The 27,849-nt window shown below is 38.3% G+C and overlaps 1 protein-coding gene across 1 annotated transcript; it reads right to left on the bottom strand.

Annotated features, from left to right (window-relative positions):
• Nucleotides 1–14,531: 14,531 nt before the first annotated feature.
• On the bottom strand, nt 14,532–26,008 carry HHEX (hematopoietically expressed homeobox). Its single transcript, XM_063435315.1, has 4 exons — nt 25,201–26,008; nt 20,334–20,512; nt 19,627–19,677; nt 14,532–14,999 (listed from the first exon to the last, which is right to left on the bottom strand). Exons 1-4 carry the CDS (start codon nt 25,556–25,558, stop codon nt 14,775–14,777), a joined length of 813 nt encoding a protein of 270 aa, XP_063291385.1. The 5' UTR covers nt 25,559–26,008; the 3' UTR covers nt 14,532–14,774.
• Nucleotides 26,009–27,849: the final 1,841 nt, after the last annotated feature.

Genomic DNA, 27,849 nt, shown 5'->3' on the forward strand with positions numbered 1-27,849 from the left:
TGTAAGGAGCTGGGTTTTTAACGCCTGTGTATTGACTGTCTTGGCAGCGAAGGGGTTAATATATTAACACAACAATCCCTGTTCTGCTTGAATACAGATCTAACATCATCTGCTACAACCCGGCCCATAAAAAATTAGAAGCAATGGCAATTGCCATTCATTAGTAAAATCCTGTTAACTTGCTAATCTTTCCCCAACCTTCTCTCTGTATCTTTTTAGAATCCCAAGCACTAAATGGCCCATTACTATCTAATCAAATTCTCTCTACGCATGAATAATACTAATTTAACACCCGCTATATTAACCTTTTCAGTCCCACAAAAGAAAGAAGCACACTGTTTTCACAAAGAAAATAAAAAACAATTAAAATACATTTACACTCTCAAGGTTATTCAACAACCTGAATTGTCAGGAAATCCAAGTGAAATTTGAGACGTTATGGTTTCATTTCACTTATTCAGACTCAAAGTTTGAAATCTACTTTGAATTACTGACAATTCGCAGTGTAATGAGTAATCCTGAATAATTCTCCTGTAATACAATGAGAGCTGACAATTACTCCCGTTATTACTTCTACCCCATGTGCTAACCTGGAGAAATTAAATAACTGACAGGGTTATTTACTAAAGAGAGAATTGCCAGGAATTCAAAGGGAATTTTACATTTAAAGTCAAAGTAGCCTAACTGAAAGCTGACAGGCAGAAATTTCCAGTTAGACTATTTTGGTCTTAAAGGGACATTCCACTGCCCAAATGCAAAAAAAAAAAAATCACTGTTTAGTACATACACCTCAATAAAAGCATGCATAAATTTAATTGTGGTTTTTTTTTTTTTAGCATTTAGGATATTGGGGATATTGTGGCTATATCTAGAAACAGCTTGCGAAAGCTGCAGTTCTCATGTCTGAAGCCCTTGCAAGCCCTCCCCTTCTAGCCCCACCCACACTTTTTGTTGCTGTCCAATCACAGATTTCCAAATGCAGCTCAATGACAAGTCTTTGCAAGGCAGGTGCTCTGAGCAATTACCTGCCTTTTGATTTTAGCTTCACTGTGCTAAACAACCAGGAAGTAACAGGACCGCTTGTCTGATTGACAGCCAAGAGGGTGTAACAAGGTTAATTTATAAAAGTTCTAATTTAAAAAAAAAAAAAGAGCATAAAGCATTTTTATAAAGTGCTTTAAAGATCTATAGTGTCTCTTTGAACTTGAAATCCACTTTGAAATCACTTTAGATTCCTGCCAAAGAAGATGTTTTTGATACAGTATCCTTTTTGTGTTTTCCACTGGATTTCATATAGTTTCTAACTAGCAAAGTGTACTTTTAAGAACTTGGAAGTTTAATAGATGCAGATAGAATCTAGTCTGTAGCAGCCAATGTCAATGATCTGAGTATTTCGTTCTGAGTATTTATCAAAAGTATTATCTGCTGGTTCCCAAATAGCTGTAAAAATCCTGTTAAAACAGATTAACAGAGATTGTAAAGCAGAATGAGGTGTTTGTACGTTTTATTCCTCCTAATCTAGCGAACAGTATATTCTCCTTGGTGTTCCTTCCACAGAATTAATCTTGTCTCCAGTGCTAATGGAGACGAGTTATACAAAACATAATGGAACTTTGAGTAACCCAATCAAATATTTACAGTGCCTGTTTGCCCCATCAGTAGATCTATTTCTCTTAATACCTGGAACAATATGCTATTGATAGCACATGCTTTTGTCAGAATGGTAGTTTATTGATTTTAAAGGACCCAGGGAGATCAGGTAATTGACCAGGGAAGCTAAAAAATTTACATTCAATTAAACAATCAACAACTTTATGCATGAGTGATCAGTTCCCCCGCAGTTACACTTCAGTCAAGGTCATTAGTGAAATCAGTTGTCCAAGAAACCACTTCTAGGTTCCTACAACAGCACTCAGAGCCCATTTTCAAAAAGGACTTAGTTGATTGCTCTGGTGTGATTTGTAAACAATGGAAAGTATCCTATAATGTGGATTCCTTAAACAGCTAAGGAAAACTCTCACCCCCCAGCTTACCATCTGCATGAAATGACTATTTGTTATCCAATTACATTTATTATGGCCAGTTAAGAAAACGATTTCTACAATAATGTTATCTTTCCGCACGGATTTCCAATTTTGTATTGCTTCGTTAGTCCTAACCGAGGCAGGACTGGTTGTGGGTGCTTGAAAAGATTCTGATGGTACATTAAATTTATTACAATTTAGTTTGAGTTAAGTAACAAGATTGGCTAGTGTTGGACAGAACGCGTTGCAATGAAACGTGAATATTTCTTCTAAAAATTAGAATCTTTGACAAATACCCATTCTAGAAGCAGACAGACTGAGAGTTAGGCACATGTGGTATCTCCTGATATGGACTTAGAAATCACAATTTTTTTTTCTTCAATATGATATGGTGGACAAAAAAAATAATCTAGATTTTGTTAAACAAATGTCAAATTTTGCTTTATTTAGTTTGCTTTAGCCCAAGTCTTCTGAATAACGTGGAGTGTTAGTTAAGAAAAAATAAGATGACTCTGAAGTTTGACAAAAATGTACTCTGCTCTAAACTTGTTCTGCCAAATTAACAACGAGGTTATCTAGATACTAAAGGTAAAAATATAGATTGGAGGGGAGCTCTAGGAAGCTGATTTCACATCTAGATTCTATCACGTTGGCTGATTGTTCAGCTCAGTAGGTGTTGGATTGGAGAGGTGGTAGAAAGCAATTACTCTAGATGAGAAATCATGGACGGTCACTGTAGTATAACCGTATCTCACAGTTACTTGGAGCTTTAGCAAACAATCTCAAAACCGAAGGAAGTGCAGTTAGTCGAGGACTCGAGGTCAACCTTTGAAGCCACCATTGGTCCATTTTGATAAATATGGCACAAGCAAGTTCTCAGACGTTTGCACAAGTTAATCATAAGCTAACGTGATGGCTTACAGTTTGCCACACATTTCCTACACACCATCTTGATTGAAGCTGAGATGAAGATGCTGAATTTTATCCAACTCATTCTTTTACCAAACTCGTTTGAAATATTTCCCTCGACCTTCCTTTAAAACGTGGGTTAATGTCCAAAGATTAACAAACATTACCATAAATATATTTCCCTGTGTGGGTTATTAAAAGAATAATAGTTACAACAGGTATTTGGTTTCTAGGGTACAATTCACAAACAAACCTTCATTCACAGACACAGTGTAATATTTGTGCATCATGTAAACTATTGCAAAAAGAATGTTTAACTTGCAAACATGAGTTTTGTTTTACAAGTCAAAGTACACTGTACAAAGAAGATCGATTTCGTATTGGGTTGGAGTTTGGTATATGAAAGGCCAATGCACTCAATGGCTAAGAGACAAGTACATAAAACAGAAGATTGATCACCCAATGTCATGTCGAAATTGGTGCAATTCTCCCAATCATTAACAAAAATGTCCATTTCTGTTTGTCTTTCTGCTAAATGATAACCGTTTTCAAGTTGAATCTCCTGATAAAACCGCGAAAGAAACAAGACCTTGATTGTTCTGTAAAGGTTATAGATGCTGATTTGACATAAACTCTATGAGCGCCTGAGGGATGAGTCGCTTGGAGTTAAATAATCTACCCTCAAACAAATATAAGGAGGGGAGAAAGCCAGCGGTCTATAAATAATGAGGAAACTTTGTTGCAAAACAGCAGTGACACTGGTGATGGATATTATTGGGAATTATTGAGTTATGACACATTTCACTAGAATGCGATTTAATACCGTCTCTAGTCACATCAATATCAAAATAGAACTTTTAATCATCTACCAACAAGGGGAACAGATTGTGACAGCAGATAAAGACCTATTGGCCAATCTAGTCTAGTCTATCTAAAAACACAGGCTTATTTTTTTCCTGCCTCATGTCATCTATTGCCTTGATCTATTCCACCTTTATGTATATGATACTCCCTGTATTTATAACTCATACTATAAAAAGGTAGCTCCTGATATTAACATTTGACTTCCCTCTCTCTAAATGTAGAGTAGGTCCATCCAAATGCACAGCCTAATTTTGGAAAAGCCAGAGACCCACCCTTCCATTGTTCCCTAGGCCTAGATGCTCATCATAGCTGGAATAGCAAAAAAAAAGTTACAAGGCACAGTAAGGAACGCTCCCCCGTTAACACAAAATCTAGAGCAGGGATAGGCAACCTTCGGCACTCCAGATGACGTGGACTACATCACCCATAATTCTCTTACAGTCATAATGCTGACAAAGCATCAGGGGAGATGCGGAAGGTTGCCTACCCTTGATCTAAAGTAGCCAAGTGGCTCACCAATAACCCTAACATTTGAGAATTCAAAGTGATTTCTAAGAGAATTTTAAATTCAAGGCCAGACTAGCCAAACTGAAAGCACAGCCGACCGATTCCGCTATTTTGACCTTTAATTGGAAATTCACCTTGAATCTCACTTTATTGAATAACCTTGCAAGAGAACAAAGTAGTGTAGCTGGACAAATGTCTTAGCCTAAATATAGCTTATTCGATAAAAAGCCGCCCTTCTATACGGCCTGTGTCCTCAGTCCCTTCTGTGTATTATTGCTCAGTATAGTTTGGTAAGGGTGTATCACAGTTGTCAATCAATGCTCAGTTAACCCAAAGAGGCGTGAAAATTTGGGCAGTTAACAGGTAGTACTAAACAGCTAATCATTATGTAGCAATTAGTTGGTCACTTGGTTAGTGGAATGTTTCTGTTAAATGTAAGTTTTAATATTTTTTTGTTGTTATTTTTTGTTTGATAATGTACTCCCATTATTATTCTTTATAACCAGCCCCATTTGTATTTCTATAGCAATATGCATTTAAAACCCAGGTATTGTATGGTATTCAATGTCAGGTAAGGTTTGAATTGTGCTCCATAGCAGAGTAAAAGAGATCTAAATACAGTTTATAAAGAAAATTATATTTAATAATTTGCTATCATAACATCTGGTAAGTATGGTGACTTTAAAAATATATTCATGATTCAAAAAGTTAATCAAATTTGACAAAACATTTGTTTACAGGTGCATATCCAAGTATCTAAAGGGAATCCTAAAAGTTACTTTAATTTTTATTTTATTTTTTTGCCCACCAGCAAATAACACAAAAAGTTGAATATTAACACAAAAGATGAGTTTCACATGTTGATAACCGACGTATATTCACTGTATTGGGCCGAGTGGAGGACAATATATTCAGCCACTGTGTGAATTGCAGGGGTGCTAATAAATATTACTTTTTACATTGCTCATGGAGGTTGCTCTCTTAAAGCCGTTCTTTTAGAGGGGCTCAACCAAACCCAGACAAGGTTGTTTGCTAAATTTCCAATTGTAGCAAATTAGAATCTGAATGACAAAGTTAAGTCAAAAATAGCTGATCTGAAAAGAATATTCAACTACGCTATAGTCACAGCTCAGCATTTTTGGTCTGAATTTTGTGATTCCGACTATAATCCCATAAATACCAATGACTGAACTATTTTGTTATAACAAACTAGCCTATAGGAAAATGAAATGACTCGCTAATGTATCAATAACATTAGTCAATTAGGGGTAAATTTAGTATAATTAGCTGTTTTGGGGGGAACAGCATGTTGAGTGGAAGCTTTAATCCTACACTAAGGGACCCATTGTTCTGTTGCCTAGTTACAAACTGTGGACATAAGCAGGGGTTTGAATTAGAAAACGTTCTAAAATCGCAATGGAGTTAACAAAGTATATGCATATGCCCTCACCCCCCCAAAAGTTTTGATTTCCTGTTTTCTAAACTAAACTTTAATTACACACAGGAGGCTCATGCCGGGTCTAAAAGGCTATTGGCAGAGCAGGAAATAAGAAATAATAATTTAAGCAGAATGTGCAATAAAGAAATTGTAAACATTAGATCTCTCTTTACAGGAAGCGTTTAGGAAGGCTGTGATAGTCGTATGCAGGGAGGTGTGGCTAGGGCTACATAAACATAGTGATTTAATACCAAAATGACAGATAATTGAGCAGTGAGACTGAAGGGGCATGATCTATACACCCAAACTGCTTCATTAAGCTAAAGTTGTTATGGTGCCTATATTGTCTCTTTAATAATGTTATCGGAGGCCTACAGTCTGCATGAAGACATTTGTTTATTCTTCTTTTTCCGACTGGACAACTGTTATGGTACACCTCTGCATATGGATATAGAGTAACACACCAGAATGACACATCATAGTCATTGTCATTATGGAGGCCTGAACGCAGAGTGCCATAAAAACACACAGGAGTGCGAATCCAGTGTCAGTCATGGTGCAAGATTGTCACAAAGAGTCACAACAGATGACACATTGAAACAGAGAGCAAGAGGGGATTAGAAGGTGTAACATAAACTGAGCATTCTGTATATAGCAATGGTAAAACCACTGTATTTAATATAACGTTTAAAAAGGAAGTCTGTAACTGGGAAAAGTGCAAAATGATTAAAACAAGAACGATGCTGGAAAAAGTGCACTCTAAACTATACAGGGACAATACAATACTGAATCCTCCTGTATTTCTCATTTATTACTGGCATTTATAAAGCGCCAACATATTCTGCAGCGCTGTACACTTGGGAAACCAATACAATGTAAACAGACCCATACAAAAGATAGACGGCCCTGCCTGTGAGCTTACAAGCTATTCAAATTGTAATTCTCTTTAGAGTTGGGGATTGTCTGCTTAGAGATAATCAGTAAAAAGTGAGATATGTGGGGGGGCGGGGCTTGACCAGCTAACTGAACGGACGCATGTCCCACGAGTTCCTGAGCCCACTAAGCTTATGAGTACTCTTACACGCAGCCCAGCAGTGGAATTTACCGCAAATCTAACCAGCTGCAGAGGGGAGACTGAGAGGATCTGAAAGAGGCTAAACTCGGAACCTTTTGGGCCCGGATCGCTGAGAAGCGTGCCAGGCACTGGAGAGACGGGCGCTCATGGCACTGGTGAATGCAAAGCATGGTGGACTTCCACCTCCCTCCCCAGCCCATGGACCGGTGGGGTCATCCCGGTCCCAGGAGGGTCCCCACCACTACACCCGATGTCTACCGGGCAGCATGACAGAGCGACTCCCAAGTAACCTTACAGCCGAGGCCTACCTTGCGGCATCTCAGGCAAGGCTCGACCTTATCTTCGCCAGATTCTGGGCAACACTGGCAGCTCGGCAAAGGGGCATATCGGAGCCTGACCAGCCTGCAGCTAAACCGGCAACACCACCAACCCACTCCCGCAGACCTACTAAAGACCCAACACCACGGGGCAGAGGGGCGAAAAAAACGGAGGGCCCGCAAGAAGCGGCACACAACAATGTCACACGCACCTGCCGCTCCGTGGAAGCTGGGAACATGCTGTGAAAAGCGGGTATCAAGGGAGAGAAGGGACGGAGCCCAGAAGAGCAGAACTCCACAACGCTCAGCCCCACAAGATGGCGGACCCCCGAACAGGGACGCCACATGGCACCCAGCGGCAGAACAGCCTTACAGATCGCAGCAGAAAGCTTGTCGGCTCCACCAGGACCAACAACCGCCCCACAGACTGGGCATCAGCTGAGGGAAGGTAGCGACCCGATCAGCCGGTTGGCATCCACACGTGTCCCCGCCGGTACTGTAGACATTTTAGACTACACTCAAAGTGGGGGACCCCTGCAACTAACAGACTCTCACAAGCTGACGTTAAACTCAGTAAAGCGACTCACCTAGCTTTAACATAATCGTTAATATACATTCTAAAAATACATATTCCTGTCTGAATAAGCTAGTGTTAAATACCTGCATGACTTGTGTCATAGAACAAATAACGCTGTTATATGCTTACCGATTATCTAGTCTAGCATGCTGATCAAGATCTACTACCATCAATAACTTGTCTTTTTCATGTTACTAATGTTTTCAACCACAAACCTTATTTTAAAAAACTGTGCAAGACCTACCGTGTACCCCACTGTTACAACTGTTAATCTAACTAAGCAAGTGGAATGCTGTTGGGGCACCACATGCTCGTATGTCAAACCCTTATGCACTGCAAAAATAAAAAATTATAAAAAAAAAGTGGGATATGTGAAAGGTTTAATGTGATGGATTTGCATTCTTTTTTTAAAACTTAAATTAATGTTTCTATGTTAACAAACTGTACAACTTGAGCAATGTTCTAGATGGTGAGTATATAGAGGCACATAATAGAGGAATATTAATTGGGGATGAACTGGGATGCAACGTTATTAAGTGCACTTAGCATCAGTAGTAGAGTGAGTGATTACTTGGAACCAGTATGCATGTATTTTAGTTTTATATATTTAGTTAAGAGATGTTCAGTTATGTCACTAAGGCTACATGTATGAACTTGCATAGAGCAGTATTGTTCAGCCAGTGCAAGACTTATCACCGGCTGCTACATCTACATAATATTCATCACTTAGGGTTCTTGAAAGCGTTCGCTATTTGTATGAGTCACTAAAATGTTTCATTATCGGTTTTCAGAATTGTGGGGTAGTTTGGCTTGATTTATTTAGTTAACTCCCAGAAGTGAAACATTACGACTTAAGCCCTCAAGAAATGTTAGGCCTGGATATTATTTTTATAACTGTCTGTAGGTCGTGTAATTATTCACACGGCCAGGTCCCTAAATTTCATTCACAAAACATCCCGTAAACACGATAAATCAAGTAGGTCTACTGACACAACGTACAAATGCATAACTAAAAACCTCGACCACGTTATTAAGTGGAATCTAACATAAGCAACAAGATGGAGATTAGTTTAGTCTTGTAATAATTTAATCTATACGTTGTGCTAATCAATGTTCAGCTTAGTCATTTTCTTCAAATTTAGTACGGTACTTACAACAATGGCCACACAACTAGCCATGCCAAACTGTGTTAGTCTAGCCCAGTCTAGCCCAAGTTCGGAAGGTGGGAAAACATTTTATATTAAGGATTTTTTTTTGGTTGAACGTTACATATGAAAGAGCATAACATATACACTTTTTATTTACTTTGAAATCCTGACTATAGAGAATAACCCTTAAAATGCTGAATTGTTGATGGGCAGTGCCAGGCCATCAGGGAGATCAGACGTGCATAGCATGAGCTTCTCCACCAAAGCTTAAAACCCGGCATTCTCTGGAAGGGTATTACCCTTAAAAGCTACCTAACCGAGCTCTCTGGGGCAACTTTGAAGCCTTCTGTAAAGCCTGGGACCAGAAACTGTCTTGCGGCCTACACGCCGGCGGATCCCTTGGCGGGAAGAAACAGCCAACGCTGGCAACATTCTCTGCTACAGTCCCATTTTCCCCCTCTCCCCCTTGGACTGGTGGGGGTTATCCCGGTCCCAACTGGCTGGTACGACACAAACTAGTGTAACTCCAGCTGCAGAATCTAAGCTGAAGCTTGATACACAGCGTACTATTCCAAGATGGTGGCACTCACTCCATGTGGTCCTAAACGCATGAAACAGGGGCTGGTACACTTGGACCCCACTGCTCACTTTCTGTGGTGGTTGGAGGAAGTGCTACAATGCTTCTGAGACTCCATTGAAGCAAGGTGGAGCTACAACAATCCCAGGCGGGAGACCGAGAGAGCGGCAGCCAGGCGGTGAGTGGGTTCTCCCCTCCCCCTGGACATTCATCGCCCCACGCACCGGGTAACCTCTACCACGTGCCCACCTGGGCCAAAGGGGTTAAAACCCCAGTGCATAGCCCACTCGGACGCAAGATCTGGGTCCACTATAGGCGGCACGGACCCACCTTGACCTTCTGTCCCCCCCCCCCCTCAGGGAGAAGAACTCGAACCAAAAGAGGCCTAGAGTCCGTGGTCTGATGATGGAGGCAGAAAGCCAAGCCCTGGGGGGAGGGGTAGCCCAATATCACACATCTGGAATGCCAAACTTTCCACTCCCCAGCGCAAGAGACTTCAGATTCCCACACCTGGGAAAAGGCTGACGCTGGCATACCACCCAGAACTCTGACAAAGACCTTACTACAGGACCTTCCCTTATGCAGCTGCAGCCACTATGTGTTTCGAGACTCCACAAGCTCTCATAGGCTTCTTCTTGCTATGTGTATTCAATGTATGCCAAGCTGGTTAATTATCCCTGTGGCAGAACCAGCCACCTACCATCTATCAAACAGTTGGACCACCCAGGGGAGTTGTGTGCCTCCAATTGACTTTATTCACACTTAGAGACCGCAAGGTTCTTGGCGGTCGGCTGGGTGGCCGTCGTTCGTATGACCGAACACGTGGCGGCGGTCATCTTTGTTCATGAACACGAGTGCGTGGAATTATAATCGTACACTCAACGGTGCGTACACCGCTGAACTACCATCCCTTTGTGTGTTTGTTTCAGTTCACCTAAAAGGAGCGGCATTCATATGGAATAAACTACAGAACACAGGGCACACGACCCCCTGTTATACGAATGGTTCCATTTGTTATTGTTGATGTTTTATACTCCCAAAAGAAGACCGGTCAAAGCCTAAAACCCTCTGGAGTCATTTTGGGGTTTCACCTCGTGGTTGACCGGTCTAAATTTCACTCTAATGGCATTCCTAATCTACTGAACGGATCTGAGTGATATTTAGACAAAGTGGGCACTCAGGTCCCTGCTCTTCTGTGACGTAACTTTCGTGGAGTTCTGAACTATTAAAATATGTTTTATGAGGTTTTGAAATATTGTATATTTTCTGTACCTGGGAAATAATGTAATTAAAGAATTGTTCTTACTCGATTATCTCCCAGGTACAGAGAAGGAGTCTGGGAAATGTTGCTTTGTCCCCTGTCCCCAACAAGGTCCACCGGGGGAAAACCCCTGGAATGTAATTAAAGAAACCCTTTGCATGGAGAGTTGCATAAAAGCCAGCTGTGGCAGAATAAAAATCAGTTGACTCCCAGAACTGTGTATCGTCCGGTTACTGGGGAATTGGGATTATATTGCTACACTACACTTCTCTTTGATGTTCTACAGTCTACCAGCGGAGATATCGATTATTAATATTGCAGCTCCGCTACACTCCCTATCATTGTTGCTCGCTAAGCCTGCGGATTTCAGATCCATAATAATGCAGGGATCATTCCCTTACATATCACCCCCATAGGCATATTTACGAATGTGTGTTTATGGTGCAGAGTGTTTTTTTTCTGTGTATATAGTGTTCGTCCTTTAATATATACACAAGGTATAGCCAGTGGCATGTCAGCTTGTAACAGTTATTTAGCATGCTAACTTACATTTAGGCTTTTTCACCTGTCCGCGTCCAACTAGTTACACAAGTTAATATACAGAATTTATGCATGTCTAGTTAATAACGATAAGCTAGAGCATACTATGCCCTACTCTTCCCTCGAAGTTGGACATGACTGACCAGCCTGATCTCTCTAATATAAAAATGTGTACTTAATCTACATGACATATCGCTGTTGCATGATGTTTTCGACCATAATGTTGATTTGAGCTGTCATGGCTAGACAAGCCTGTATGTAATCCCATGCACAACAAAAATTTAAATTCAAATTCCGAATTGTTGAGAACAGCAAGGCGCAAGCTGAACTGCAGAATCAACACAAACATAAAGCCATATCTTCGCCATTTAAGAATAACAGACCTAGCTTATTCACTAAGGTGAGAATTCTAAGTGAATATCAGGATTTAGGGTGAAACAGCAAATGAGGCAGCAGAGCTAAATCAGGGAATTGTTTGAATATTGTGTCCTTTAAATTTGGATTTCACGGTTGCCATTTAACTTTCGATTCACTAGAATTCAGGCTTCAGTGAAAAACATTTGGCTTGTTTTATTTTTGGATTAATTTTGCTAAATATTTCTCAACTCTCCACAACTTCCTATTTTACGAATATAGACCCTAATGTATTAGTCACAGCCATAGATGTATAGAGGGCCTTACTGGCCTCTCTATTATTAACCCTTTCCTTATAGACAGACATAATAACTAGCTAGATACTGTATTACTATCAGAGTCATTCACTACATTAAAAATCCAAAGTGAATTTCAAATTTAAGGCCAGAGTAGCTGAGAATGTATCCTAGTTCGGCTACTTTAAACTTGAATTCTCACTTCAGTGAATAATCCTGGAAAATGTTCTAAATGTGTTAGTACAAACCCCAGCCCCCTAATTAATAAAGATTGATTAGCACTGCTGTCAGATATTTCCCAATGTTGTTGTCAGGGCAGTCAGATCTCTCCACTAGCAGGTAATAGGTTACATTGGTTTGATCTGCAGAATAATATATAAAACCAAAATCAAATCAAAAATGATTAGGTGGGAGTGCTAGCCACATATATTTAGGAGTTTAGAAATGATATCAAACAAAGAACCCACCTCACTCTACATTAAAAGTTCAAAAGTTCTGTATTTTTAAATACCTGACTTTGGTGAAATAATTGATATTTCTGACACAACTCTCTCATGAGCTATGCATTAAGAGGTGAGTTAACCCTACTGATTGCATGTCTGGGAATCCTAACCAACCCCTTTAGTTCAGCATCCCACCCTGTCACATGTGCCTTATTGAGGTCCTGTTTAAACCTTAAACTGTAGTGCATGGGTCCTCAAACTCCGGCCCCCCAGATGTTGCTGAACTACAACTCCCATGATTCTTAGAATTACATAGATAGCCAGAGAATCATGGGAGTTGTAGTTCAGCAACATGGGGGGGGGGGGGGGGCTGGAGTTTGAGGACCCATGCTGTAGAGCTCCCCAAGAGGATGGCTGCCCATTGCCCAAAGTAAGTGGCTTAAAGCAGGCATGGGATTTATATTGGCATTGTGATAGTACTATGCAATGTGTGGTATTATGGTTTAACTATATCCCATCATTTTTACCTAAGCCAGGTGGGTTTATTTTTATTTAAATCTTGTAGGGTTTGTTTGAAGTGCAGTGGGCTGAATTGTTTTATTTTGTATCTGCTGGTCACTGGCTGCATTCTTATAAAGTATACATGTTTAGAGAAGTTAAGTATTTGTTTCGTTTCTGCCTATTTTCATCTCTCAGGGTTTGCACTAATTTAGTTCCAATGAGGTGAAGAGAAAACAGTTGAGAGAGAGAGAGAGAGAGTGTGTATTAGTTATTCTCTCTCCCCACCTCCTTCTCACGAGAATAAGAAACTTTTGTTTATTTGACAAATGAACGAGTTAATATTTAATACAGCAATATCTGTTCAATCGGAGTTCAAGAATGAGGAATGAAAAGGCAAAACGCTTCACTTATTTAATGTTCTGCAATAGGTTCATTTATAGGAGGGGAGGCCTAGTGTGTGTTTCAAAAAAAATAAATCTCTATTTCTTTAAAACAATAATGAGACTTTTTTTTTTATCTTTATTGAGATCACTAAGTGTTTGTGTATTTATATACACACACAAAAATGTAACAGTGCATTTGGCTGATGGCAAGATTAATTCTAAAACCTCCCAGAGCTCCCATGATTCTATGAATGAAATAGGCTGAGAATCATGGGAGTTGTAGTTCAGCAACATCTAGAGGGCCGGAGTTTGGGGAAGCCTGCCCTAAGGGAACTCACCTTGCTGAAGTGCTTTAAGGGTTAAGTGTATGCCTTATTGTCCCAATTCACAAAAGTGCAGATTTATGGCAATTAATAATAAAACAACAATTACTCAGGACTTGAATTGTGTTTATGTAGTTAATCTGTTACTTTATATTATTTCTTTAAACAATGTGAGTTTATTAACTCTGTGTTTACTCTGCCTTCTCAGAATTGAGATTAAGGGAAAAAAACAAACTGTTTCAGGGAAATTAGATAAGCACTATTAACTGCACAGAGTTCAACGACTGTACGTTTCTTTCAATGTTAAAAATGCATCCAGGACCTTATTGATCAATACAAGCAAACTATGAGTCAGAATTAGCCTCAGTTACACGGTCTATGGGCTTCTATTGGCAATTGTGCAAATTTTCACATCTCCACAGGATGTGATGATATGCTTAAACCTGGTGTTGATTTGCATTGTGGGTTAATAAGAAGAGATTCTGGAGTTAGCATAGTGTAACTTCAATCCAGAATTGCTCTGTGATATCATTTAAGGACATTTTAACAATTCACCCTTTTGTACCACTTGGTATTTTGTACAGATGGTAAAATTGTGTTGGTAGAGATAAAAATAATGCATTTTTTGTTTTTTTTTATTTGTCATCGAAAACAAAATTAAATATATTTAATTTGTTTAAAGGAAATATTTACAAACCATATAAACAGGTATGCCATTAAAAACATATACAGTATACTACATATACACATTTTAAAATGTAAGGCTACATTTGGTGTTCTCTCTCATGGAGGTGGGGGAGGGGAGAGGGATAATTCAACTAAATCATGTTATTTGGCAATTTTCTTAAATTAAAATAACAAACCCTGGGTGAAAAAAAATGTTTGTTTGTTTCTAAATCTGTGCAAATGTCCAGTTTAAAATCGAATCCATATAAAACTCTGTACAGTCATTGGCCAAAACAGAAATTGGTTTTGTCTAAAAATAATTATTTTTAATTTTTTTTTTTTTTTTTTTAATCATACCCACATTTTAAAGGTACTTGGCAATAGACAGGTATCATAATAATATAATTAAATACAAAATCTTACACTTTTGATCATCTAAAAATATTTACATTGTAGTCAGTGGAATGTTCAACAAATAGAACGTTTTTCACATTTTCTCAGCCCCATTGGTAGAACTATGGGGTTTTAATTAGTCCAGTTTCCATGGTGATAAGGCAGCTGAATGGGGGGGTCAGTATGTACATTTATGAAAACTTTTATCTCCTTCAATATCCAGCTCCTGCTCAGAATCTTCTGAAATATCTGAGTCCAGATTGTCTTGGGAGTTCGGTGAGCACTGGGATCCATCTGTTAAGGATTCTCGTTTTGTGTCTGTGCCTGTACCCATCTTCTGCCCTTCCTCGCAGCAATTTTCTAGACTCTCAGTTTCTTCTCTCTTATGTCCCTGGGGGGTTTCCTAAAATAGAAATTTCAGTTAACGTTTCAATGAACTGTGTCCCCCACAGTTACAAACCTCGACACTACCCTTTTCTGTAATAATCCCAATACCTACCTACCCCCTTGTTTCTCAGTGTTGAAACATCATTCCCTTTTCGTCACAGCCACATAGATAAGTCATCTATTTACTAATTTCTTGTTGTTTAACCTAAATTTTGCCTGCATTTATTTATGTAGCTCAAACAGATCTTTTCACAAGGATCTCTAACAATGTTGAACAAGTATATTTATTTACCAATGTATCGACTTCTTTAAACTAGACTGCATGAAGGTGTGCATCATTCTGCCACCTAAATACAAATGTTTCATATGAAAACACGTGTCAGACTTGGTCATTGGGGGCTTTTACTGCAGCAAAAACCATTCTCTAAATCCAAGGGGCTGTGTGATTTTATCCAATCAGAATACAGCTTGAATTTGTATCTCAGTGACAAGATGATGCACAGAGGACAAAAAAAAATGTCAGCCTGCAGTATTCTATTAAATATGTATATTTTCCAGAAAATTCGGCTTCTAACTAGACACATTGGACACATTTTAGACTTTTATTAAAGCTTCTCTAGCGGTGTTCTTTTATATATGAGAAAATCCTGTTTGTGCTGCAGTCCCTCGAATTCTCCGTTTCAGAGAATTGCTTGAAAATGTAGGTTTATGAACAAACCTATCCAACTCACCCAGTCACATTAAGCTTTGTAGCCTACATTCAGCAAGTTAGCCAAGCCACCATAACTCAATATTTACTTAATAAACCCGTGTATTTAATGGCAAAAAATATACCTTGCTGGTCTATTAACTAAACAGTACATTGATGGCATCTTGTAACATTTAAGAACGAAAAAGCTCAAACTAAGTTAAACTGAAGTTTTTGTTTTCCCACATTTTCTATGTAAAAAATAACAGCTAAAAGCCCCCATAATACACGTGATTGGGGGACTTCTTTAAAATAGATTGAGATAATTCGGTTTATTTACTAAAGTGTGTATTGTCAGGAATCGAAAATGAATTCAAATTGTTTTATTTAGATCTTGGATTAAATTAGCTCAAATGAAAAGATAAGCAACTTTTTTTTATTTTTTACAATTGGACTACTCTTTGTCCTAAAAATTTAAATTCAATCTGCATCCACTAAGTGAGAATTGATATCAATCTAATATTTAAAGCAAAGATAGAGGCAAGCATAATGCCTCCCAATACCTCTCTAATTGTTATCTATACTCACATTCATTTGTTTTAACAATAATATTTACAATGTTATTCGCTAACGTTAGAATTCTGGGGGAATAGCACATCGGGGTTGCTATAAACACAGAATTCAAAGTGAAATTCAGATTTAAGGTCACAATAGCCAAATCAGAAAAAAAAAAACCTCTCCAACTCAGCTATGCTATCAGTTCTGCGAGTTTAGCCTTAAATCAGAAATTCACTTTGATCCCATTGTATGGCGCTATATAAGTAATAATAATAATAATTCTAACTTCTATCTAATGGATTCTATCTAATTCTATCTAATGGATATAACCCTGTTAGTCTCTTGGGGCTAAATCGTGTATTCCAGTTGACCGTGGCAGGGGCATGCTTTTACGGAGTTGTAGATGCATGGAAGGACCTTACAGCAAAGGTGGCAGAGACTAAAATAAATTAAAGAAGGCTTTGGCTATACAAACTGCTGTCATGAGCAGCCATTGACAGGCTAAACTGACTACCCTGCTTTTATCTGCAATTAAAATGTATTGTTCTAAACACTGAGTCAGGGTCAGAGAACACTAATAAATGGCATGAATTCACGTGTTATGAATTTAAGGCACCCATCAGTGACCACCCCCACTTAAAAACCTAAAAATAATATATAAAATATATAATATATATATCCCAACAGTGTGTAAAAATGTAAATTGTTAGATGAGCCATCACCATTAGCTTCAATCAATGTTACAACTACAATGACCAATAGCTGTAGTCATGGTTGCAGATATTGATCAGAATACTGAAGTCCCCAGAAACACTGTTAAACCTGACCTTTCAAATCTATTTAAAGTGCTTCCTTCCCCCAGAATTCTACACTCGCAGACCACACTAACATCTGTGTGAGCTAGTCTCTCCAATACAAGCCATTTACAGGGCAATACTCCCTAACCATGTGCCCATCTCCTGCAATGGTCATACTAAGTCATTTGATATGCTTCAAAAGATCTTTAGGGACACTTTTACCTATGTGACATGTACTAAGGAAACTTGGTGGGTCTCATGCCCATAGCTATACATATCCAGCCATCAAAATGGCTAATTGAGTGGCTGGAATACACAAATGAAGGTGCAAACCTGCTTCGCACCATTTTATTTAAACACCATTAAATAAGGTATTAAATACTGTCCTTGCTGTTGACCCCATCCCCCCTCCCTCCTTCCCCCCTGATGAGATTTATTGGCACGATAAAGAACTATGTGATACATCTGTCACATAGTCACCTATGTACATCAGGGAAGTGTGAAAAAGCTATTTAACATCCTTCCTTGAACAAAAAAAAAAAATAATGTTTTATTACACTGGTCCGGTGTCAAGATTAACCCCTTCGCGACCAAAGCTGGGCAAATGATGTCCCTTGGCAGGATTTGGATGCTGGGATTTATCCCATTTCATGGATGTCAATGGATACAATTGCAGCGAATTGAAATTGCAAAGTTTAGAACAAAGTAACTATTAAAACTTTACTCCAAATGGTCTATAAACCCAGCTTTCAAAACTAGTTATCACCAATTTAAAAATCGTGTGATATTACATCAATGCCATGTCTACTGTTATTGACTCTAAGGGTTGTTGTGAGATGTTCCAGTTCATCAATTTGAGTTATTTTAGAGTTGCTATTGGGTATTATAGAGATAGTGTGAGTTATTACAAGGTATGGTCACTGTGAGTTATTGTATGTAAGAGATGGTGTGAGTTATTACAAGGTATGGTCACTGTGAGTTATTGTATGTAAGAGATGGTGTGAGTTATTACAAGGTATGGTCACTGTGAGTTATTGTATGTAAGAGATGGTGTGAGTTATTACAGGGTATGGTTACTGTGAGTTATTGTATGTAAGAGATAGTGTGAGTTATTACAAGGTATGGTCACTGTGAGTTATTGTATGTAAGAGATGGTGTGAGTTATTACAGGGTATGGTCACTGTGAGTTATTGTATGTAAGAGATGGTGTGAGTTATTACAAGGTATGGTCACTGTGCGTTATTGTATGTAAGAGATGGTGTGAGTTATTACAAGGTATGGTCACTGTGAGTTATTGTATGTAAGAGATGGTGTGAGTTATTACAGGGTATGGTTACTGTGAGTTATTGTATGTAAGAGATAGTGTGAGTTATTACAAGGTATGGTCACTGTGAGTTATTGTATGTAAGAGATGGTGTGAGTTATTACAGGGTATGGTCACTGTGAGTTATTGTATGTAAGAGATGGTGTGAGTTATTACAAGGTATGGTCACTGTGCGTTATTGTATGTAAGAGATGGTGTGAGTTATTACAGGGTATGGTCACTGTGAGTTATTGTATGTAAGAGATGGTGTGAGTTATTACAGGGTATGGTTACTGTGAGTTATTGTATGTAAGAGATGGTGTGAATGATTACAAGGTATGGTCACTGTGTATTATTGTATGTACAATATGGTATGAGTTGTTAAAATGTATGGTTACTGTGAGTTATTACAAGGTATGGTCACTGAGTTATTGTATGTACGATATGGTGTGAGTTATTACAAGGTATGGTCACTGTGAGTTATTGTATCTAAGAGATGGTGTGAGCTGTTACAAGGTATGGTTACTGTGAGTTATTGTATGTAAGAGATGGTGTGACATATTACAAGTAATGGTTACTGTGAGTTATTGTATGTAAGATATGCTGTGAGTTATTATAAGGTATGCTTACTGTGAGTTATCTATGTAAGATATGCTGTGAGTTATTACAAGGTATGGTCACTGTGAGTTATTGTATGTAAGAGATGGTGTGATTTATTACAAGGTATGGTTACTGTGAGTTATTGTATGTAAGATGGTGTGAGCTGTTACAAGGTATGATTACTGTGAGTTATTGTATGTACAATATGGTGTGAGTTGTTACAAGGTATGGTTACTGTGAGTTATTGTATGTAAGATGGTGTGACTTATAACAAGTAATGGTTACTGTGAGTTATTGTATGTAAGATATGCTGTGAGTTATTACAAGGTATGGTCACTGTGCGTTATTGTATGTAAGAGATGGTGTGAGTTATTACAAGGTATGGTCACTGTGCGTTATTGTATGTAAGAGATGGTGTGAGTTATTACAAGGTATGGTCACTGTGAGTTATTGTATGTAAGAGATGGTGTGATTTCTTACAAGATATGCTGTAAGTTGCTACATTTAATGATTCCTGGAAGTTTTTTAAGCTTAGTCCCCTCTGCTATTGGATTCCTATAGACTGTTTGCCTTTCTGATCAAGGTGAAGAATTTAAACCCCCTGCTAAATGACTATGGCATACATAGCAGGACAGGTGATCACATTAACAGATAACTTGATTAGAAAGACTGACTTTCTACAGAACTCACTATTTACCTGTTTGAGACGCCTCCATTTAGCCCTCCTGTTCTGAAACCATGTTTTGACCTGTAAACCAAAGATAAGAGACATGTCTTTATGTTACAGCACAACAAAGATAATCTAGATACATGAATCCTATAGGTACATTGCATATAATGACGTGTTGGTATCATTATTTTATAACAATATCCATGTATTATATTTTAAGCCTTGCTGAGATATTGGATCTAAAAGCTGATCCCAATAATCGTCACAACTTTGCTGATACAGTATTTGATAACTGTACAAACATCTAGTATCAATTGGTAAAAACATCCATGTAAACCTATATTTACAAATCAATATCTCGGTTAGCTTAGTCAAAATTAGAGGGTTTGCATTTATATTATCTAACTAACTTTACATTTACAATTTACATTTCCACACCATTAACCTTTGAAGGGAATATGGGGATATTAATTGTAAATGTCATTGTGTGAATTATTATTACATTGTATCATACTGACACACTCCCAGTACAACACAGGTTACAGAACCAGTTTCAGAGTAAACTGTCAGACAGGATCACTATGTGTAGACTGATGTCTATGGGAGAGAGAGACACACACACACACAGGCCCCCCAACCCCCACCCCTCCTCCTCCTCCCTTTCTCCAGGTCTGGACCACTGCAGCCACAGTCTGCTAGCCCAGTCAATGGTTTCTGTAGTGAGCCTCTTGTACCTGTCTTTCGCTTAGCTGTAACATTTTGGCCAGTCTTTTCCTCTCTGGGGGGGACAGATATTTTTGTGTCTCAAACTTCTTCTCCAGTTCAATGGTCTGATCGTTTGAAAAGCGAACTTGCCCCCCTTTCCTCTTATGTAGGGGTCTCTGGATGAAAGGGCTCCACAAAAGGGGCTTACCTGAAAACAGAAAGAATTGGGCTTCAATCATAAACAAACACAAGCAGAACAATAAATATATATTCACACATATACACAGCTATTCAATTTTAAATATACACGTTTTCAGCTCACTACTTCTGATTAAACCACTAAATGTAAATTCAATTCTTTATTCGCAAAACTGCCAAACCTTATTGAAATAAAAATGACAAAGTTTAAACCAAACTAACTATTAAAACCTCTTTCTCCAAATAGTCTGTACACACAGCCTGTCTATATATACTTTCAATTCGCATTAATTCAGTGTTTGTCTTTTTTTTTTTTTTTTTTCAATCAACGATTTTTATTTTTACATTTCATAAATCAGATTGCGGGAGGGTTGCTAATCCCAGGTTTGCCATAATGAAAGAAGTGAAAATAAAAAATAAAAAATTGCGATGAGGATTTATGAGTAAAGGTAAAAAAATATATATATATTTCAAATATTCGTTTCTATTATCTACCATCTGCATTCCAATGTATATTACAGAGCAGCGATGGCTAACGTTGGTACTGCAGAGGTTTGTGGGCTACATTTTAGCTGCCTGAGCTTTTTATAAAATGTAGTTCATAATAATCTGTAAAACTCTAGTGCTATGCTAACCGGTTAAAGTATGACTCTAACACCATAACCATTACAGTGCACTGTAGTGGTTATGGTGCTTGGTGTGTTCCTTTAAGATCTATTACGGAATACTGTACTGCTCTTACCAACTTGCCCAAGAGCATACAAGCTTAATTATATCACACTATTGTGTTAATAAGATATAGTACAGTACACCCAGCATAGGGATTTTAACCCATTTATTTACAACCTTTCTATCAAAAACTTCGACCTCAGTTGAATGCATTGTACCGCAAAATCATTACTTCCCACTACTAGACCAGAAGAAAAGTTATAATACTAACACCAACAATGGCCCATCTGGAGAAATTCTGCGCCAACGCATAAATGCAAACTAACAGTAAAGTATCACAGCAGGCAGCATAAGCCTTGGTGAAGTCAAAGGGGAAGTGGTTAGGTGGTATTGAGCTACAACTCCCGTTATCCTCAGCCAACTTGGGAACCTGTAAGGCAGATAACTATATGCGATTGTTCAAACCACTGCACCTATAACGAATCTAAAGCAGAGAGCCAATCACAAAGGCACCTTCTACATCAATATTTATACAAGGAAAAAAATGACCATGGTGCTTGGAGTATCCTGTCTTGTTATAAAATTACAAATAGCTCAGTATGCGCAGTGCCTCAAGCGGAAACACCACCCATACCTAACTGCTTTCACCATAACCACTTCAAATCACTGAAGTAGTCATGGTGGTTGGTCAGTGTTTGTCTTTTGAATAAGCAGTTTTAAAACGAATTATCACAAGTAAAAGGACTTGTGATATTACATCAATGTCATGCCCACTGTAATAAGACTTGATAAGGTTTATTCTAACCCAAACATTAATGTAGCATTGTACTGTAAGACACAGAGCAGGTTAATGTTTGCTATAATCAGGCCGTATTATAATAACATATTGTAGCAAACTAAACAGAGGCAGTGTATAATAGTACACTAGATGGATGGATAAAGAGAATTCTATAAATTGATCCCACAATCTGTCGTGTATTTAATAGAAACTAAATATATGAAGGTCCATGTAATAATGAATTTTAGAATCTAGAATTATGCTCTATATATTGTGTTCGAAATAATTTGAAAATAAAGTAATTGATGTTAACGATAAACAAAATCTATACAGACATAACAGGTTATTAAACAGATATCACCGTTTAAATTTTAACCACAATGGATCTACTGTATACTCTAGAAAATATCAAACGAAGACACGAATTCATTTTTGTTACATTTGTAGCTTTTAAAAAGTAAAACAATGTTTTAAAAAAAAGCTACAATGTAACAAAAATCGTTAAAAACCTCTATTTACTTCGTAAATGTTTATTTTTTTCGAAAAATAAAAACATTGTTTAATTGTATTTTCTAAAATAATCAGAAATAAAAAGATTTAAGCTCAGATCCCACATCCCCATGGTCAATTATTTTATATTAGTATAGTGTTTTTTTTTTCAGTTAATATGGGGGATATGGGGGGACTGGGTGTCACCTCCCTAAATTTAGGCTGAATACCAGTTACATGTATCAGAGGTATAAGGATAACCCCTGACAATGTGTTTCCTCTCTACTTTACATATAATAATACTGGCTTCCTTCTTTTTGTAATGTAAGGCCAGCCATCTACAGTAAGCAAACAATATGCCGTTTGGTTTAATCTTTCATAGCCAAGTGAACTGCCACTGTAGGAGCAGCACATAACTGTCACTGCTACCAGCTTTGGATCCAGCTCCCAGTAAGCTCAGCCAGAAAGTGACTGATTAGGAGAATTCACAGCTGTGGCCCTGCAAGTGATGGCCTAGTGGCCTATGCTCTGTGTATGTGTATGTATGTATGTATGTATGTATGTATGTATGTATATATATATATATATATATATATATATTATATATAATTTTTTCAATAATATACAATGATTATTTTTAATAACGTAATGTTAGTAGCAGGATAATTTAATTTTCTCAGCGACTAAGCAGCATAAAATAATCTGCAGTAATAATAATATAGCAATAATCTTTGTGTATAAAAGATGACATGATGATAAAAGAAACACTAGCTTACTGATTTATCTCGATATCAATGCCAGGAAATGGCTTTTATGTCTCTCCATCTGGTAATGTTGGTGGCCATAAACAAACCACATGTTTAATATTTTTTAATTGTCTCTTTTTTTTTTTTTTTTTTTTAAATCACATGCATGAATCAAGGGCCAGGCTGGTGTAGACGTGTAATGAGACTTTCTATTAACTTTATAACCCCAGCACTGGGGTGGGATTGTTGTGCAAGGCTTTACTTGCGTCAGTTGCAGAATTGCAAGAAAACAGGCTTCGAAAATAGGAAGCAACTGGTGATTTCACCAGAGCTCAGTCTCATCCCACACAGAGGAAATGAACGCTATCAGAAAAACGGATCCTAGCTATCGGAGTTCGAGTGTTTCCTGAATTTGTCTGTATTGAGGATGTCGATAAAATAATCTGTGTTGTGCATGATTCCCGAGGAAAGGCAGCCAGGAAAACACTTAACAGCTTCAGAGCCCAGATTTACTCCTATCAAGAGCTCAAGGCTTCCTGAATGAACGGAAAGGGGGGTCAACCTGCACCTCTCTCAAACCAGATCCAGGCTAATCAGCAAGTGTTTCATCTGCTACCACAGACAGGCACTGCTTGGCTCAGCCGCATCCCTGGGGACAGCGCTAAAAGCTCTGTACATATGACGCAAAGCTCTCCCAGGCCTCAGAAATTGCAGTCAACGCTGTCTGCTTAGTAAAAAAAAAGGGTTCTAAACGTGAAGCAGTCTCCATGGAAACCAGTAGAATGTTGATGCTGGTGAACGTTCCATATTTAGAACGTGTCCCTAGAACTGGAATTCTAGTTCTGAATAACATTGAGACAAATTTATAAAATTGGCTCTGCATAGTTATGTTTACTCAGAGCATTTAAAAAGCATTTAACAGATCAAATCGTTTGTTTAACCTAATCAAGAGAAATGCAACATTTATTTTGCAATTCAGTCTATTGTTTGTACAGAAAGTGTGTATAAAAACAATACAGTAACTTTCTAAAATAGGAGTAACACTATATTGCTTTTCACGGTGTCTGTCTGCTCCACTTTTAGAAGTTGAAAACAGTTTTGTATTTCTGTCCAGTTCGTTCTCCTGTAAATTTGCCTGAATCGATTTCTGCGAAGTGTTCCAAAAATAGAAGTTTTTTTTTTCCAGGAGGTAACAGTTAAACGTTTATGTTGATATTATTAAAAAAAAATCCCTGAAACTTTAGTACAGTTACTATAACCAGCGCTGCAGTTCACCATAAAGTTGTGGTTTAGTTTTAGTGATCAACAGCAGCAGAACAGAAAGGACGTGAAATCAAAACAGCCACAAAAAGATTTCAATTCCTTTAACCAGATTCTAACATAAACATTATATTTAATTATCAGAAATAGCACAAGGCTGGTATGAGGTGTCTTACTGGCACACATATATACCCCTTCCCCACACACACACATTAATAGTAATGATCATAAGGCTGGTATGAAGAGTCTGGTTGGCACACATATATACCCCCTCCCCACACACACACATTAATAGTAATGATCATAAGGCTGGTATGAAGAGTCTGGTTGGCACACATATATACCCCCTCCCCGTCCCCCACATATATTACTAGTAATGATCATAAGGCTGGTATGAAGAGTCTGGTTGGCACACATGTATACTTTCTCCCCTCCCCGCCCCCCACATATAATAATAGTAAGGATCATAAGGCTGGCATGGGGAGACTGATTGACACACAAGTATTCCCCCCCTACACACACAGAAAGTGGTCCAGCATAGAACATGGCACCTGCAAAGACGCCTGTGCTGCAGAGCTGACACTCATTCCTTGCTGTCACTAGGAAGTAACTTTTAAAAAGTTTAAGAATAGCCCAGTGCCCATCATTAACCATTTAGTCTCAGCCCAGGCCATCCAGCCTCTCCTCTACACACACACACACACACACACACACACACACAGACAGTTGTAGGTCTATGCCAGGCACATTACTCACCCATTGGGTCGTGTCTGATGAGGGCATGGTACTCCCCCATGGGTCTGGAGAAGGGGTACAGGGGGCTGTGGAAGGTGCTGGCTCCATAGGATGCTGCCAGGGCTGGGTGGGGGAATGCAGGGTGTATCGGGGTGGGCTCGTAGATGGGGGCCTTGTAAGCGGTCACAAAGCTGGTGAACGAGGAGTTGGGGGAGGGCAGGGTGGGGGCTGGCAGGGAGTGGGTGCCGGTGGATGCTCCGCTCCTCCCCAGGATGTCATCGATGTAGAACGGCGTGGGGTGCACGGGCTGCAGTGGGGTGGGGGCGTACAGGGGCACACTGACAGCCATGGCCGGGGAGCTGGGGTGCTGGTACTGCATGCTGCGGTAAGTGACCCCTCTCCAAGGTGGGTACAGAGTGCCGGTATCGGTACTGCGCTACGGTATGTGTCCTCCCTCTATTCCTGGCTGTACTGCGCTCCGGTATATGTCCTGTCCGTACTGCGCTCCGGTATATGTCCTGTCTGTACTGCGCTCCGGTATATGTCCTGTCCGTACTGCGCTCCGGTATATGTCCTGTCCGTACTGCGCTCCGGTATATGTCCTGTCCGTACTGCGCTCCGGTATATGTCCTGTCCGTACTGCGCTCCGGTATATGTCCTGTCCGTACTGCGCTCCGGTATATGTCCTGTCCGTACTGCGCTCCGGTATATGTCCTGTGCGTACTGCGCTCCGGTATATGTCCTGTCCGGTGTGTGTGATCCCCGTAGAGCCGGGATATGTTCTCTCCTGTCTCTCCCTCTATGTCCTGTCCTGACTGGGCTCCGGTCTGAGCTCTATGTCCGGCTGTCCGGCTGTGACGCGGTCTGTACGGACAGTGCCCGGCTCGAGCCCTCCATGGCTTTCTATGGGCACCGGGCGCCACCCCGAGCTCTTCATTCACTTCCTGCACTGTCCGCTGCGAGCTGTGATTGGCGGAGAGCCCAGGCCGCGCCCACTGATAGTAACCCGGGGACCAATCAGCGGCCGCCAATACAGTGAGAGCTCAGATACTGAGACACTGGGAGCAGCCTGGCACCAGGGACAATCTCACAGTCTGCCCATCATCATCACTATAATAATATTATTATTACTGGGATATGATATATATTATTATTACTGGGTATTCTATATAGACATCATTAATATTATTATTACTGGGTATTATATATAGACATCATTAATAATATTATAACTGGGTATTATATACTAATATGCATTACTGGAGTATTACTGAGTATTATAGATAGACATCATAATAATACTATTACTGGGATATTATATATATTACTAGAGTATTACTGAGTATTATATATATATAGACATCATTATAATACTATTACTGGGATATTATATATATTATATTACGGAGTATTATATATAGACATAATTAATAATGCTATTGCTGAAATATTATATATTATATTACTAGAGTATCACTAAGTATTCTATATAGACATCATTATAATAATACTATTACCGAGTATTATATACTATATACATTACTGGAGTATTACTGAGTATTATATATTATTGGAGTATTACTGAGTATTAAATACTATATACATTACTGGAGTATTACTGAGTATTGTATATTACTGGAGTATTACTGAGTACAGTATTAAATATATACATTACTGAAGTATTACTGAGTATTATACATTACTGGAGTATTACTGAGTATTAAATATATACATTACTGGATTATTTCCGAGTATTATACATTACTGGAGTATTACTGAGTATTATATATAGACAAATATATTATTACTGAGTATTAAATATATATTACTGGAGTATTACTGAGTAATATACTACTCGAGTGTTAAATATAGACATTACTGGGATATTACTGAGTATTATATTTTACTAGAATATTAAATACATACATTACTACAGTATTATTAAGTATTATATATGGAGTATTTCTTAGTATTATATGTGTGTGTATATATATATATATATATATATATATATATATATATATATATATATATTAGAATATTACTGATTATTACATATTACTAGAGTATTACTAAGTATTCTATATATTACTAGATTGTTACTGAGTATTACATATAGAGTATTATACGTATTCTAAGAGTATTAGTTATTATACGTGTGTGTCTAGAGAGAGAGCGCGAGAGAAAGTATTACTGTCACCGTATAATTATTTATTACAAAGATACATTACTGATTATTATACAGACACAGTACTACTATTTATTATACAGCTAGAGTATTCATGTATATTATATAGCCAGACTCTTACTGTTTATTATACAGCTAGAGTATTCATGTATATTATATAGCCAGACTCTTACTGTTTATTATACAGCTAGAGTATTCATGTATATTATATAGCTAGACTCTTACTGTTTATTATACAGCTAGAGTATTCATGTATATTATATAGCTAGACTCTTACTGTTTATTATACAGCTACAGCATTGATATTTATTATAAGCTACATTATCACGGTTTTTATTTACCTACAATTGTAAAAGTATTAAAGTTTATTACACAACTGCCATGTTACTGTGTATTATACATCTAGAATATTACTATCTGTTATACAACTATAATGTTACTGTTTATTATACTTGTAGAGTATTACTATCTATTACACAACT

This window comes from Pelobates fuscus, chromosome 10, assembly GCF_036172605.1.
Source record: "Pelobates fuscus isolate aPelFus1 chromosome 10, aPelFus1.pri, whole genome shotgun sequence".
In the NCBI taxonomy this organism is placed as follows: domain Eukaryota; kingdom Metazoa; phylum Chordata; class Amphibia; order Anura; family Pelobatidae; genus Pelobates; species Pelobates fuscus.

What these genes read in the sequence shown, in the direction of transcription:
- HHEX (XM_063435315.1), bottom strand. Translation starts at nt 25,558, where the DNA reads ATGCAGTACCAGCACCCCAGCTCCCCGGCCATGGCTGTCAGTGTGCCC. An exon ending in CATCAGACACGACCCAATGG is followed by an intron (nt 20,513 to 25,200) that starts GTGAGTAATGTG and finishes TTCTGTTTTCAG; the next exon opens with GTAAGCCCCTTTTGTGGAGC. An exon ending in TACAGCTAAGCGAAAGACAG is followed by an intron (nt 19,678 to 20,333) that starts GTACAAGAGGCT and finishes TTTGGTTTACAG; the next exon opens with GTCAAAACATGGTTTCAGAA.